Source organism: Giraffa tippelskirchi, chromosome 3, assembly GCF_054371585.1.
Source record: "Giraffa tippelskirchi isolate mGirTip1 chromosome 3, T2T-mGirTip1v1.2.pri, whole genome shotgun sequence".
Lineage (NCBI taxonomy): Eukaryota > Metazoa > Chordata > Mammalia > Artiodactyla > Giraffidae > Giraffa > Giraffa tippelskirchi.
Window position 1 is genome coordinate 51520539 of NC_137277.1, and position 16446 is coordinate 51536984.

Sequence of the window (16446 nt, forward strand, 5' to 3'; positions counted from 1 at the left end):
AGCCACAGTCATCAAGACAGTATGGTACTGGCACAAAGATAGAAACATAGATCAATGGAACAAAATAGAAAGCCCAGAGATAAATCCACGCACCTATGGACACCTTAACTTCGACAAAGGAGGCAAGAATATACAATGGAGAAAAGACAATCTCTTTAACAAGTGGTGCTGGGAAAACTGGTCAACCACCTGTAAAAGAATGAAACTAGAACACTTTCTAATAACATACACAAAAATAAACTCAAAATGGATTAAAGATCTAAATGTAAGACCAGAAACTATAAAACTCCTAGAGGAAAACATAAGCAAAACACTCTCCAACATAAATCACAGCAGGATCCTCTATGACCCACCTCCCAGAATATTGGAAATAAAAGCAAAAATAAACAAATGGGACCTAATTAAACTTAAAAGTGTTTGCACAACAAAGGAAACTATAAGCAAGGTGAAAAGACAGCCTTCAGAATGGGAGAAAATAATAGTAAACGAAGCAACGGACAAAGAATTAATCTCAAAAATATACAAGCAACTCCTGCAGCTCAATTCAAGAAAAATAAAAGACCCAATCAAAAAATAGGCCAAAGAACTCAACAGACATTTCTCCAAAGAAGACATACAGATGAAAAAAAAAAAAAAAAGAAGAAGACATACAGATGGGTAACAAACACATGAAAAGATGCTCAACATCACTCATTATTAGAGAAATGCAAATCAAAACTACAATGAGGTACCATTTCACACCAGTCAAAATGGCTGCTATCCAAAAGTCTACAAACAATAAATGCTGGAGAGGGTGTGGAGAAAAGGGAACCCTCTTACACTGTTGGTGGGAATGCAAACTAGTACAGCCACTATGGAGAACAGTGTGGAGATTCCTTAAAAAACTGGGAATAGAACTGCCATATGACCCAGCAATCCGACTGCTGGGCATATACACCGAGGAAACCAGAATTGAAAGAGACGCGTGTACTCCAATGTTCATCACAGCACTGTTTACAATAGCCAGGACATGGAAGCAACCTAGATGTCCATCAGCAGAGGAACGGATAAGGAAGCTGTGGTACATATACACAATGGAATATTACTCAGCCATTAAAAAGAATACAGTTCTTCAGTGTATTCTTGCCACCTCTTCTTAATATCTTCTGCTTCTGTTAGGTCCATACCATTTCTGTCCTTTATCAAGCCTATCTTTGCATGAAATGTTCCTTTGGTATCTCTAATTTTCTTGAAGAGATCTCTAGTCTTTCCCAATCTGTTGTTTTCCTCTATTTCTTTGAACTGATCGCTGAGGAAGGCTTTCTTATCTCTCCTTGCTCTTCTTTGGAACTCTGCATTCAGATGGGAATATCTTTCCTTTTCTCCTTTGCTTTTCGCTTCTCTTCTCTTCCCAGCTATCTGTAAGGCCTCCTCAGACAGCCATTTTGCTTTTTTGCATTTCTTTTCCATGGGGATTTTCTTGATCCCTGTCTCCTGTACAATGTCACAAACCTCTGTCCACAGTTCATCAGGCACTCTGTCTAACAGGTCTAGTCCCTTAAATCTATTTGTCACTTCCACTGTATACTCATAAGGCATTTGATCTAGGTCATACCTGAATGGTCTAGTGGTTTTCCCTACTTTCTTCAATTTAAGTCTGAATTTGCCAATAAGCAGTTCATGATCTGAGCCACAGTCTGCTCCCGGTCTTGTTTTTGCTGACTGTATAGAGCTTCTCCATCTTTGGCTGCATAGAATATAATCAACCTGATTTCGGTGTTGACCACCTGGTGATGTCCACGTGCAGAGTCTTCTCTTGTGTTGTTGGAAGAGGGTGTTTGCTATTACCAGTGTGTTCTCGTGGCAAAACTCTATCAGCCTTTGCCCTGCTTCATTCTGTACTCCAAGGCCAAACTTGCCTGTTACGACAGGTGTTTCTTGACTTCCTACTTTTGCATTCCAGTCCCCTATAATGAAAAGGACATCTTTTTTGGGTGGTAGTTCTAGAAGGTCTTGTAGGTCTTCATACAACCGTTCAACTTCAGCTTCTTCGGCATTACTGGTAGGGGCATAGACTTGGATTACCGTGATATTGAATGGTTTGCCTTGGAAACGAACAGAGATCATTCTATCGTTTTTGAGATTGCATCCAAGTACTGCATTTCGGACTCTTTTGTTGACCATGATGGCTACTCCATTTCTTCTAAGGGATTCTTGCCCACAGTAGTAGATATAATGGTCATCTGAGTTAAATTCACCCATTCCAGTCCATCTTAGTTCGCTGATTCCTAGAATTTCGATGTTCACTCTTGCCATCTCCTGTTTGACCACTTCCAATCTGCCTTGATTCATGGACCTAACATTCCAGGTTCCTATGCAATATTGCTCTTTACAGCATCGGACTTGACCTAACATTCCAGGTTCCTATGCAATATTGCTCTTTACAGCATCGGACTTTGCGTCTATCACCAGTCACATCCACAGTTGGGTATCGTTTTTGCTTTGGCTCCATCCCATCATTCTTTTTGGAGTTATTTCTCCACTGATCTCCATTAGCATATTGGGCACCTACTGACCTGGGGAATTCATCTTTCAGTGTCCTATCTTTTTGCCTTTTCATACTGTTCATGGGGTTCTCAAGGCAAGAATACTGAAGTGGTTTGCCATGCCCTTCTCCAGTGGACCACATTCTGTCAGACCTCTCCACCATGACCCATCCATCTTGGGTGGCCCCACATGGCATGGCTTAGTTTCATTGAGATAGACAAGACTGCAAAGCATCACTACGAACAAAGCTAGTGGAGGTGATGGAATTCCAGTTGAGCTATTTCAAATCCTCAAAGGTGATGCTGTGAAAGTGCTGCACTCGATATGCCAGCAAATTTGGAAAACTCAGCAGTGGCCACAGGACTGGAAAAGGTTAGTTTTCGTTCCAATCCCAAAGAAAGGCAATGCCAAAGAATGCTCAAACTATCGCACAATTGCACTCATCTCACATGCTAGTAAGGTAATGCTCAAAATTCTCCAAGACAGGCTTCAGCAATATGTGAACCGTGAACTTCCAGATGTTCAAGCTGGTTTTAGAAAAGGCAGAGGAACCAGAGATCAAATTGCCAATATCCACTGCATCATCAAAAAAAGCCAGAGAGTTCCAGAAAAACATCTATTTCTGCTTTATTGACTATGCCAAAGCCTTTGACTGTGTGGATCACAAAAAACTGTGGAAAATTCTGAAAGAGATGGGAATACCAGACCATCTGACCTGTCTCTTGAGAAACCTGTATGCAGGTCAGGAAGCAACAGTTAGAATGGGACATGGAACAACAGACTGGTTCCAAATAGGAAAAGGAGTACGTCAAGGCTGTATATTGTCACCCTGCTTATTTAACTTATATGCAGATACATCATGAGAAATGCTGGGCTGGAAGAAACACAAGCTGGAATCAAGATTGCCGGGAGAAATATCAATAACCTCAGATATGCAGATGACACCACCCTTATGGCAGAAAGTGAAGAAGTAAAGAGCCTCTTGATGAAGGTGAAAGAGGAGAGTGAAAAAGTTGGCTTAAAGCTCAACGTTCACAAAACTAAGATCATGGCATCTGGTCCCATCACTTCATGGCAAATAGATGGGGAAACAGTGGAAACAGTGTCAGACTTTATTTTTTTGGGCTCCAGAATCACTGCTGATGGTGACCGCAGCCATGAAATTAAAAGACGCTTACTCCTTGGAAGGAAGGTTATCACCAACCTAGATAGCATATTTAAAAGCAGAGACATTACTTTGCCAACAAAAGTCCGTCTAGTCAAGGCTATGGTTTTTCCAGTGGTCATGTATGGATGTGAGAGTTGGACGGTGAAGAAAGCTGAGCGCCACAGAATTGATGCTTTTGAACTGTGGTGTTGGAGAAGACTCTTGAGAGTCCCTTGGACTGCAAGGAGATCCAATCAATCCATCCTAAAAGAGATCAATCCTGGGTGTTCATTGGAAGGTCTGATGTTGAAGCTGAAACTCCAATACTTTGGCCACCTCATGCGAAGGGTTGACTCATTGGAAAAGATCCTAATGCTGGGTAGGATTGGGGGCGGGAGGAGAAGGGGATGACAGAGGATGAGATGGTTGGATGGCATCACTGACTCGATGGTCTTGGGATTGGGTAGATTCTGGGAGTTGGTGATGGACAGAGAGGCCTGGCGTGCTGCAATTCATGGGGTCGCAAAGAGTCGGAGACGACTGAGCGACTGAACTGAACTGAACTGAAAAAGAATACATTTGAAGCAGTTCTATTAAGATGGATGAAACTGGAGCCCATTATACAGACTGAAGTAAGCCAGAAAGAAAAACACCAGTGCAGTATACTAATGCATATATATGGAATTTGAAAAATGGTAACGATAACCCTATATGCAAGACAGAAAAAGAAACACAGATCAATAGAACAGTGTTATGGACTTTGTGGGAGAAGGTGAGGGTGGGACGATCTGAGAGAATAGCACTGAAACATGTATATTATCGTATGTGAAGCAGAATGCCATTCCAGGTTCAATGCATGAGACAAACGCTCAGGGCTGGGGCAATGGGATGACCCAGAGGGATGGGATGGGGAGGGAGGTAGGAGGGGGGTTCAGGATGGGGAACACATGTAAACCCATCGCTGATTCATGTCAGTGTATGGCAAAAACCACTACAATATTGTAAAGTAATTAGCCCCCAACTAAAATAAATAAATTAACAGATAATAATAAATAAATAATCAATGGAAAAAATAAATAAATAAACCCATATCTACTAAACCTTTCTCACTCATTCTGAGTCACTAGAGCATTAACATAGAATGTCTGAGGATACAAGAAAAATGTATAGTTAACTTTACACAAAACGAACAACTTCTGTGATAAACACAGCTTCTAAGGCTTTGATGGCCTACCTGAAGATCTTTTACATTTGGAAAAGGAATTCCTATTGTTATGACAGCACGGGCATTATCATCTGAGAAATCCAGACCCTCACTCACTTTACCACGACAGACTGCCACCAGGAGGGCTCCATCTTAAGCAACAGAAAATTAACATTTTTAAAAGCATAATCAAGATTCCCAGAAAATGTCTTATTCTTGTCATTTTGAGAAGACCTCATTATTAACTATAATATCAAATTGAAAAGCATCAAATTAAAAACTCGTATATGGTAAAGTTTTTAAAGTTCAATGTCTTCAAATGAAGAAAGCAAAATTACATTTTGACACAACATGGTAGGACCAATTTACAAACTGTGTATCTCCCAGTTAAACTATATAGAAAAACCATGTCAGAGTAATAACCTGCATGTGAACTAAGCAATTGTGAATCAACTGTTTTATCTTTAAAATACTGAAATCGAGATCACTACCTTTACCACCAGAATGTAAAGTTATCAGAAGGATTTAAATGACTCTGTATCATGTTGGATCAATATTATACTGAAAAGTATTTAAAACATACACACAAAGAATACTCTATGTATAATCTAATCATACAAGGATATTGACAATCATGTTATAGCATCTTTGTGATGTTGCACTGTTCATAAGTTATTATTATTAGCCCTTCCTATCAAATGTTTTATGGGCATTTTCTAACTTGGAAATTTAGCCTTCAGTTATGTTTACCTTATGCAACTAAATATAAGCACAAAGTATATTTTTGCATAAAAATGTAACCTCCTTCCGCTAGTAAGGAAGATATTAATGCATATTCTACCATCTTCTTTGATAAAACATTTTAGGTAGTGTAAGGAAGTTTATAGGATAATACCTGAAGGAATGCCATTTCTTAAAACTAAACTGGAATCTTCACGTGAAAGTACTCATAGGAGGACAACTTCAAACAAGAATTTCTTTAACCTAATTTTCCTTTCACTCAGGATTACAGAAATAATTTTTGAAAAAAGGCAATACAAATACAATTCTAACAGCACCAACTTCTCACTTTATGGTAAAAAATTTTTTCACTGACCATCAAAGAATTTCCAATTACCTTTTTCTCCTTTGTACTTGATTGCATCGTAGTACACCTGCAGTAATTCATCAAAATCAATTTTTTCTCCTCCCTGTGGTTCTACAATGACTGTCTTCACCAACTCCAGATTATGCCATAAACCAGTAGAGAGCCAACGTTCTTTTAACTTTTCTAATAACTGAAAAGGGGAAAGAAAACATTGAGTTTCTTGTTTGTCCAACTGAACAAACTTACATTTATCTGTTGAAAGACAATCTGATTACAATGTGACTATGGCAAGAGTATTAACGTTTCTGTGTTTTAGTCTAGAAAACGAGGAAAACAATTATACATCATAGAGTTGTAACTGGGTAAATTCATTAACCAATTTAGGAAGCTTTGAATGAGGCCCTGCATACAGTAAGAGCTCCATAAATGTTAGCTGCTATGGCTGCTGTTAACATTATTATTACTTCTAACATTACTGCTGCTCCTGCTACTGTGTCTATCACTGCTATCTTGGGGATTTCAGAAGCAGGAAAAAAATTACTTCGAAGTTCATAAATTTTAAGTTATCGCTAAATCTAAGGTAAAGTTCTTAATATCCTTAACTAAATTAAGATTTTTAAAGATCATTTTACATAGTATATAGGCAGCCACGCTGCTTGAAAATTTGATCATCATTGACAAACTGAATTGAGTAAATATACAAATAGAACCTCAGGCAGCCAACAAATACAAAACATAAAAGCACAAATGGAACATTTACAAAAACAACCGTGTGAGAGATTTCAAAAGGACTTTCAACAAATTTCAAACAATATCAGATTAACCACATATTCTAACAATAATACAAACTTAGATTAAACATCAATAACATAAAGTTAGTGAGAAAAAACAAACATACAAGCCCAACACTAAAGATTATATTCTTAAAGAGCATATGGGTTATATGCCAATTATATCTCAATAAAGATGCAAAAAGAAAATAAATAACAACAAAAGAGAACATACAGAGAAGAAATCAACAGAATTCATGACATCTTTAGATCTGAATGACTAAAAAACACACCCACAATCCAAAAGATGTGGTATGGAGTAAAGGTAATAAGAAAGCAGAAGTTAGTAAAGATAAAAGCTGAAATAAATTTAAAAAAACAAAAACTTGCAATAGAGATTATTATGACTTAAGTTGAACTGTTTTATTTGTTTTATGCAAAGAGTTCTATGTAATATGGGCCAATTATTACAATATAGGCAGTGAGGGAAGTGAAGGTTCTCAGTCGTATCTAACTCTTTGCGACCCCATGGACTGTAGCCTACCAGGCTCCTCCATCCATGGGATTTTCCAGGCAAGAATACTAGACTCGGTTGCCACTTCCTTCTCCAGGGGATCTTCCTGACCCAGGGATCGAACCCGGGTCTCCCACATTGTAGGCAGATGCTTTACCGTCTGAGCTACCAGGGAAGTCACAATATAGGCAAGCATCAAAAAATTACTTCAAATCTTCCAGAGAACAAAAGCTAATTTTTATAAGATGATTTATTTCCTCAGAATTTTTGTATTTTCCAAAAATGTATCTATTTTTGGAAATAATAATAAGACAACAAAACAAATTTTTAAAAAATCACTGCTATGGTCTAAATGTTTGTATCCCTCCAAAATCATATGTTGAAATCCTAATCTCTAAAGATAAAGGTATCTGGAAGTAGGGTCTTTAAAAGTGATTTGGTCATGAGCATGGAGCTTTCACAAATGGGAAAGTGCTCTTATTTTTGAGATCTCACAGAGTTCCTTTGCCCCTTCTACCACGAGGGCATAGCAAGAGAGAACTGGCTCCCCACAGGAAGAGGGTCCTGATCCAACCATGCTGGCACCCTAATCTTTGACTTGCAGCCTCCAAGACTGTGAGAAATTACGATTCCATTGTTTACAAGCTACCAGGTCTGGAGTATTTTGTTCCAACAACCAGAACACACTAAGAAAATCACTAATTGGTAAAACAATTCATTTCATATTATACATTGATCAGGGTATTCTGATCAATAAGAATAAAAATTTCCCATAACACCATGTTAACAGGTAAAAAATAACAGGGATATTATTAATTTTAAAAACTTCTTTACTTTGGCTATTAGAATTTACTTTTTGAATATACACCTTCTGAATCAAAGTTTCTTATCATGCAAATTCTTAAGTCTCTTCTAGCCACTGTAATTCAGTTAGAAGAGCATAAAAATATCCCAAGGATGTAAAACCAGATGAAATGTATCATGAATCTGCATAATTATTGATTCTTAATAGAATTAAGTTCAATGGTGCTATACTGTTTTCTGAAAACACAAATAATATTTCATCTCTGATTCCTTGAATCCAAGAGAATAACAACTCCAGTGTTTTTTTAAACCTTCAAAATCTGAAGAAATACACAGCATTTTACTGACTGACTTCACTTTCACTTTACTTAAGGAAGACCATTAAGTTGATGATTCCAAAATATATTCCATTTTAATAGATTAACATCTCTTTATGAAGGAAAATCTGAGAAATAAAAAGGAAATTGGATCAAAGTAGAAATTTTCCCCCAAAATCCAGCAGGGATTTTTCCCCCATTATGCAGAACAGAATTGAGAATATCAAAGAGTTATAAATGATTCAGAAAATATTTGTTTACAAAAGCTCAGAAAAATTTTAAAGCAGGTGTGACATATGCAATATTTCAAAATTTGCTACAATGGATAACTATAAAAGACATTCTATCCACTGATTTTGGATTCTAAGAAGTTCAGAAATTTATGGACAATGAAAATGGCCCCAAGTTTATAAATAAATTGTGGATATCACAATTTAAAAGTACAATAAGTACTATCAATTACTTCAGAAAACTTACATAAAAAACTGTTACATTACTGGGTCTTTAAAAAAATTATCTGCAAAATAAAGCTGCTAAGCTTGTTGATATATCTAAAGGAATTTTTAAAGTTCTTTGATCCTATTAAACTTTGAAAACTAAATTGTCAGGGTAGAATACTGACATGTAAGATTATAATTTGGAGGGCAGGAGAGAACAAAAAGGTAGATCTGAAAAACTACTGCTAATGCAAATTTTATAACTTGAACAGAATTTCCCCCTATGTATAAATCATTCAAACTTGCTTTAATTAAAAAGAACTATTTGAAATACATAAAAATAGCTAAGAAGTGATTAACCAAACATTTTTCAAGAAAATTTTCATGCAATCTAACATGTATTAGCCTCTCCAAAGTGCCACACTATTAATATTTACCACCAAGTCCAGAAACTGGATATTATGGGCTTCCCTGGTAGCTCAGAGGTTAAAGCATCTGCCTCCAATGCGGGAGACCCGGGTTCGATCCCTGGGTTGGGAAGATTCCCTGGAGAAGGAAATGGCAACCCACTCCAGTATTCTTGCCTGGAGAATCCCATGGACGGAGGAGCCTGGTAGGCTACAGTCCATGGGGTCGCAAAGAGTCGGACACAACTGAGCGACTTCACTTTCACTTTCTGGTAGCTCAGTGGTAAACTAACCTGCCTGCCAATGTAGAAGACGCAGGTGTGATCCCTGGATCGGAAGGATCCCCTCGAGGAAGAAATGGTAACCCATTCCAGCATTCTTGCCCGAAAATGTTCTAAAATTGGTGAACTTTGTAAACATAATAAAACTTACTGAATTATACACTTCAGGTGAGTAAACTGTAAGGTATGCAAAGTGTATAACAGTAAAGATATTTCATTAAAACAATGATAAATAGGATACTTCCAAAACACTTAAAAGCACGAATGGAGGATAAAAAAACCACATCAATAGAATAAGGTAAACATGAGAGGAAAAGAGGTAAAAGAAAGCACAAAATAAGATGGCAGAAAATAAGTCCAAATATGGCAAAGAATCAAAGAAAACACAAATTTAATTCATTTATGAAAAAATGAGACAATCAGTTCATTTAGAAGAAGGGAGGGGAGAAGGGAAGTAGTGGGGAGAGGAAAAAGAAAATCAACTATATGTTGTTTATCAACAGAAATACTTAAATTAAACCACAAATAAATATTAAAAATGAAGACATGGAAAAAGATATCTGAGGCGTCTATTTACCAAAAGAAATCAGGTGTATCACAGCCATAAAAAAGTAGACTTCAAAGTAAAAAGCTTTAAGAGAAACATACAATATATCCATATATATATAAAGTACCTCCACCAAAAAGATACAGCACTCATGAATCTTTATGTCTTAAGACATAGTCTGACAATAAAAAAATAGAAAAAAAACTAGCAAGAAACACAATGATAAATACTGCAAATACTATAGTCCCTAAATGTACAGAGGATTTCAACATACCTCTCTAAGATACCAACAGATGAATTAGATGAAATTAACATGAATATAGATTGAAACTTATAAGAATCATCAACCTTGCCCTAATGTATGTAGGAAACTTGGTGCTGAATGGAAAAGAATAATTCTTTTAAATGGAAAACAATATATATAAATCCACAAAGGACATATTAATAAATTTTAAAAATCGGGAATCATATATAGATTCCCTGGAAACAGATATTAACAGAAGAGTCATTCATTTCAAAATGAAATAAATTTATCTCCATAAAAATCTGAAAAAGTTTCCATAAAATTCTAGGTTCAGGAAAACAAAATGGAAAAAAATTACTTAGAAAAACCAACCAGCTTGTCATTTACCACAAAATGTCAATAGAAACATGATTTAAGCAGCAGAACATAAAATAAATAAGACTAGAAAGGTCTTAAAAATATTTATTGGGATTCTCCAGTGGTTAAGAATCGGCCTTCGAATGCAGGGGACATGAGTTCAAGCCCTAGTCTCGGAGCTAAGATCCCATATGCCACAGGGCAACTGAGTCTGTGTGTCACAAGTTAAGACCCAATGCAGCCAAAAATACATACAAAGGGTAAAGTGTAAATTGTGCTACAGGAAGTATATAATAAGTAATAAAAACAAATGAACTTCTGTCATGGATTTAAAAAAGCAAAATGGAGAAAATTATGTACAATATCATATTTTTTAAAAAATTCAAAAACAAAAAGCAAATCTAACATACTGCTTAGGAATATATATGCATTGTGGAATACATATATATGTGGTGTGTGTGTGATGTTAGTCACTCAGCCATGTCCAATTCTTTGTGATCCCAAGGAATGTAGCCCACCAGGCTCCTCTGTCAAGAATACTGGAGTGGGTTAGCATTCCTTTCTCCAGGGGATCTTCCTGACCCAGGGATTGAACCTGGGTCTCCTGCACTGCAGGCAGATTCTTTACTGCCTGAACCACTAGGGAAGCCCATATTATGTGGTTAAAATCACTTAAAAAAATTAAAATTATAAACTTTAGTACAATCATTAAACCTGAGGGAATGAAGAAAGTGATGGGAATGTGAAGCAGCATCCAGTTAGCAGTAACATTTAGTTCTTTAGTGATAGTTTTGATATTTTCATTTTATTAATATATATGTATTATACATGATCTTTTTTAGTGCTGAAGGTATATTTTATTTATTTGTTTACTTTTAAACATTAATTAATTTGGCTGCACCAGGTCTTAGTTGCAGCATGCAGGATCTTCAATCTTCATTGTGACATGTGGGATCTTTAGTTGGGCATGCACACTCTTCGTTGCAAAATGTGGGATCTAGTTCCCTGACCTCGAACAACAGACTGGTAGTAAGGACAAGGTGTTCATTTTATTACTCTCTATATTTGACTGTGTGGATCACAATAAACTGTGGAAAATTCTTCAAGAGATGGGAATACCAGACCACCTGACCTGTCTCTTGAGAAACCTATATGCAGGTCAGGAAGCAACAGTTAGAACTGGACATGGAACAACAGATTTGGTTCCGAATAGGAAAAGGAGTACGTCAAGGCTGTACATTGTCACCCTGCTTATTTAACTTATATGCAGAGTACATCACGAGAAACACGGGGCTGGAAGAAACACAAGCTTGAATCAAGATTGCCGGGAGAAATATCAATAACCTCAGATACGCAGATGACACCACCCTTATGGCAGAAAGTGAAGAAGTACTAAAAAGCCTCTGATGAAAGTGAAAGAGGAGAGTGAAAAAGTTGGCTTAAAGCTCAACATTCAGAAAACTAAGATCACGGCATCTGGTCCCATCACTTCATGGGAAATAGATGGGGAAACAGTGGAAACAGTGGCTGATTTTATTTTTTTGGGCTCCAAAATCACTGCTGATGGTGATTGCAGCCATGAAATTAAAAGACGCTTACTCCTTGGAAGGAAGGTTATGACCAACCTAGATAGCATATTTAAAAGCAGAGACATTACTTTGCCAACAAAGGTCTGTCTAGTCAAGGCTATGGTTTTTCCAGTGGTCATGTACAGATGTGAGAGTCGGACTATAAAGAAAGCTGAGCGTGGAAGAATTGATGCTTTTGAACTGTGGTGTTGGAGAAGACTCTTGAGAGTCCCTTGGACTGCAAGGAGATGCAACCAGTACATCCTAAAGGAGGTCAGTCCTGGGTGCTCATTGGAAGGACTGATGTTGAAGCTGAAACTCCAATACTCTGGCCACCTCATGCAAAAAGTTGACTCATTGGAAAAGACCCTGGTGCTTGGAAGAATTGGGGGCAGGGGGAGAAGGGGACGACAGAGGATGAAATGGTTGGATGGCATCACCGACTCGATGGACATGAGTTTGGGTAAACTCTGGGAGTTGGTGATGGACAGGGAGGCCTGGCGTGCTTCGATTCATGGGGTCGCAAAGAGTCGGACACGACTGAGCTGCTGAACTAACTAACTAACTAGGTCCCTGGCCAAGGATGGAATCTGGGTCCTCAGCATTGGGAGTGTGGAGTCTTAGCTGCTGGACAACCAGGGAAGTCCCGTATGTGACCTTATGTAAGTATGAAATATGTATATCTTGTTAATGCTTTTATTAACATCAGGACAGTGGGGATAGAGGATTAAGATAGGAAAACAAACAACAGCAAAAATACTAATCCCTACAATGTGCCAGAAACATCAGAAATCTAAGAATAAAGTGGAGAACATTACAGAAAAAGTTCTTGCCTTCATGGCGTTTATAGTGAGAGAACATTACACATCTAAAGATTGGTCAATAAATCTAGCCTGAAACTCCAAAATTCGTATGTATTTAAAGCCCTGATTGCCCTGCTACATGAATATTTATATATTCAATGGCCTAATAAAATTCACCAGTTAGATATCTCAAGACACCTGCAACATTCCATAAAAGATCAAATGTATACTATTCCAGTGTTTATTATCAACAAAGGCTATCATGATTCACCAGAATTTGTGGCAGAACTTTCGCCTTTGTCTCTCCTCGCTGCTAAGCATGGTGCAACTGGAAGAAAACTTTCAACTCCAAACTTCTCCCACATAAGGGAGTTAAAAGCAGACTTTTAGGGGGCGCTTCCCAGGGGACTGGTTTCTCTCTTGCCTAAATCTATGCACTGTCAGGTTGGGGGCCCCTAAGTACAAAGACAAAGGTTTAGAATAACCTGCACTCACCATAGTCTCTTCCCCTGGTTCAGTGCTTCACTACTGTGATAAAATCCCCAACTCCCAGTTTCTCTCTGAGAAGTTATTGGACCATATGTCCAATGTACAGGCAGAGAGCTGCCTGAGGGACTGGTTTCTGGGTCACATATCTCAGAGTACTGACAAGATCTAGCACGCTCTAGATGCCAAAGGGCCACTGAGAACAAAAGAGAGCTGAGTGGCTTGCTGCCACACTAGAGGACTAGCAGACAGAGGCCAATACAGCTTGCTGACCTCTACCCTGGACATGAGAAGAGCAGTGTGGAGGATATACAACATTTCAAATTTTGTTGGGGGCTAGTTTGGAGGGACTGGTTTCTGTCTTGCTCAACTCAGAGAGTTGATGTGACCTGGCATTTCTAAAGGCCTGTGGAGAATGAAAGAGAGCTGAGTGGTTTGCAGCAGCTTCAGAGAATCTGTAGTATCACAGATAAAAAGAAAAAAAATCAGAGGGAACAAAAAAATTACGAGTTCTTGAAAAAAAGAAAGAAACTGAAAAACCCTTCTAATCAGGAATCTACACACACAAGTCAAGAGAAGGAACATCCACAGAAAAGGTTTTTTAAATGGGTAGATACAAACCCAAAGTCACATGGAACATGAAGAAACAGGAGGAAATGACCCAATCAAAGGAACAAAATAAATTCCAGAAAATCAACCATAAAGAATGGAGGTATATAAATTACCTGATGAAGAATTTAAAATAACAATCATAAAGATGCTCAACAAGCTCAGGGAAATGATACATGAATAAAATGAGAATTTAAAAAAAAAACCCAGAAAATATAAAACAGAGCAAAACAGAAATTTTGGAGCTGAAGAATACAGTAACTGACATAAAAAATTCACAAGAGGGATTCAACAGCAGACACAGACAATCAAAATAATGAATCAGTGAACTAAAACACAGGTCATTTAAATGATCCAGTCAGACAAATATAAAGAAAAGAGAATGAAATAGAGTCAAGAAAGCCTGGGGGATTTACAAGACACCCTCAAATAGACAAATATACATAGAAGGCAAAAAAACAAAGTGAGAGAAAGGTACAAAGTTTATTTAAAGAATTAGTAGCCAGAAACTTCTTGTATCTGGTAGGGGAGAATGGATATCCAGGTTTGAGAAACCAACAGACACCAAAAAGGGTGAATCCCAAGAAGGTTACACTGAGACATATTATAAACAAATTTTCAAAAAATCAAGGACAGAGAGAATTTTGAAAGTAGCAAGAGCAAAACAAAAAGGGAATGGGATAATATATTCAAAGTGCTGAGAGAAAAAATCGGCCCTACAAAATGCAGAAAGAATGGGAAGAGGAGGAGGATAAGAAGAGGTTAGGGGGAGGAGAAGGAGGAGAAATAAACTTTCCCAGGATTACAAAAGTTGGGGGAGTTCATCACCATGAGATTCCTTATAAGAAATACTAGGGGGAGGGGGAGCCTTTCAGTTGAAATAAAAAAGATGCTGGAAAACAAAGCCATAAAAAGTGGGCTTTAAGTAAAAAATTGTCAGTGACAAAGAATATTATATATTGAAAAAGCATCAATTCATGAAGATATAATTATAAACATACAATTATGTAAGAACAGAGCCCCAAAACACATAAAACAAAAAATTGACAGATCAGAGAGAAACAAATAGTTCTACTATAATAGTAACAAGTTTCAATGTTCCAATGTCAGTAATGAACAAAACAACCAGATAGAAATTCAACAAGGAAAAGAGAACTTGAAAAATATCATAAACTAATTAGAGCTAACAGACATATACAGAACACTCCATCTAACAAAGCAAAATACACATTTGTCTCAGTTGTGTGTAAAACATCCTCTAGGATAGATCACAGGTTAGGCCACAATACAAAGCAAATTTTAAAAGGATTCAGTGGTTTTTATGACTACAGTGAGATGGAAACAGAAATCAACAACATAAAGAAAACTGAAAAATTCACACAAAAATGAAAATTAAACAACACGCTTTTAAAAAATTAAAGTACAGTTGACTTACAATATTATGCTGTTTTCTTGTGAAGAGAATAGGGATTCAATATTTTTGCAGATTATATTCCATTATGAGTTATTACAAGATAATTGCTATAATTCCCTGTGCTATACAATATAAACAACACACTTTTAAACAATCATTGGATAAAATCAGAAATTACAAGCAAAATTAGAAAATACCTTTGGACATATCAAAACAAAAATACAAATATAACTTACAAGACACAGTGAAACCGTGCTATGAAAGATATTTTAGCTGTAAATGCAAACATTAAAAAGACCTCAAATTAATACCTAACTGCACTATACAGTAGAGCAAATTACGCTAAAAATTAGAAGAAAAAATTAAGATTAGAGCAGAAATAAATGAAATAGAGAACAGAAAAAAAATAGAGGAAAGAAAGTTGGTTCTTTGAAGATCAACAAAATTGACAAATCTTTAGCTAGACTGACTAAGGGAAAAAAAAAAAAAGACAACTCAAATTACTCAAACCACACAAGAAAGTGGAGACATTACCACCAACTTTATAGAAATAAAAAGGATCATAATACTATGAACAATTGTATGCTATCAAATTGAATAATAATCAGGACATAATGGGAAAATTCCTATAAATACACAATCTCAAAAAACTGAATCATGAATAGAAAATCTGAGTTGACTTATAACAAGTAAGGAGATTGAATCAGTAATCGAAAACTTTCCAACAAAGAAAATCCCTAGACAGGTAGTTTCACTGATGAATTCCATCAAACATTAAAGAATTAATATCAATCCTTCTCACACTCTTCCAAGAGAATGAACAAGAGAGAACATTTTCTGACCCAATCTAGAGGCCAGCCTTACCCTGATATGAAAGGCAAACAAAGACACTACAGACAAAAATTAACTATAGACCAATACTCC

General features: G+C 36.9%; 1 protein-coding gene across 1 annotated transcript in view; it reads right to left on the bottom strand.

The window, feature by feature from the left end:
• Positions 1-16446, bottom strand: part of BRIP1 (BRCA1 interacting DNA helicase 1) — a 199797-nt gene that overhangs the window by 61503 nt on the left and 121848 nt on the right. Inside the window, 2 exon segments of the mRNA XM_081585017.1 lie at positions 4908-5029; positions 5995-6154. Of these exon segments, the coding sequence (XP_081441143.1) occupies positions 4908-5029; positions 5995-6154 (282 nt within the window).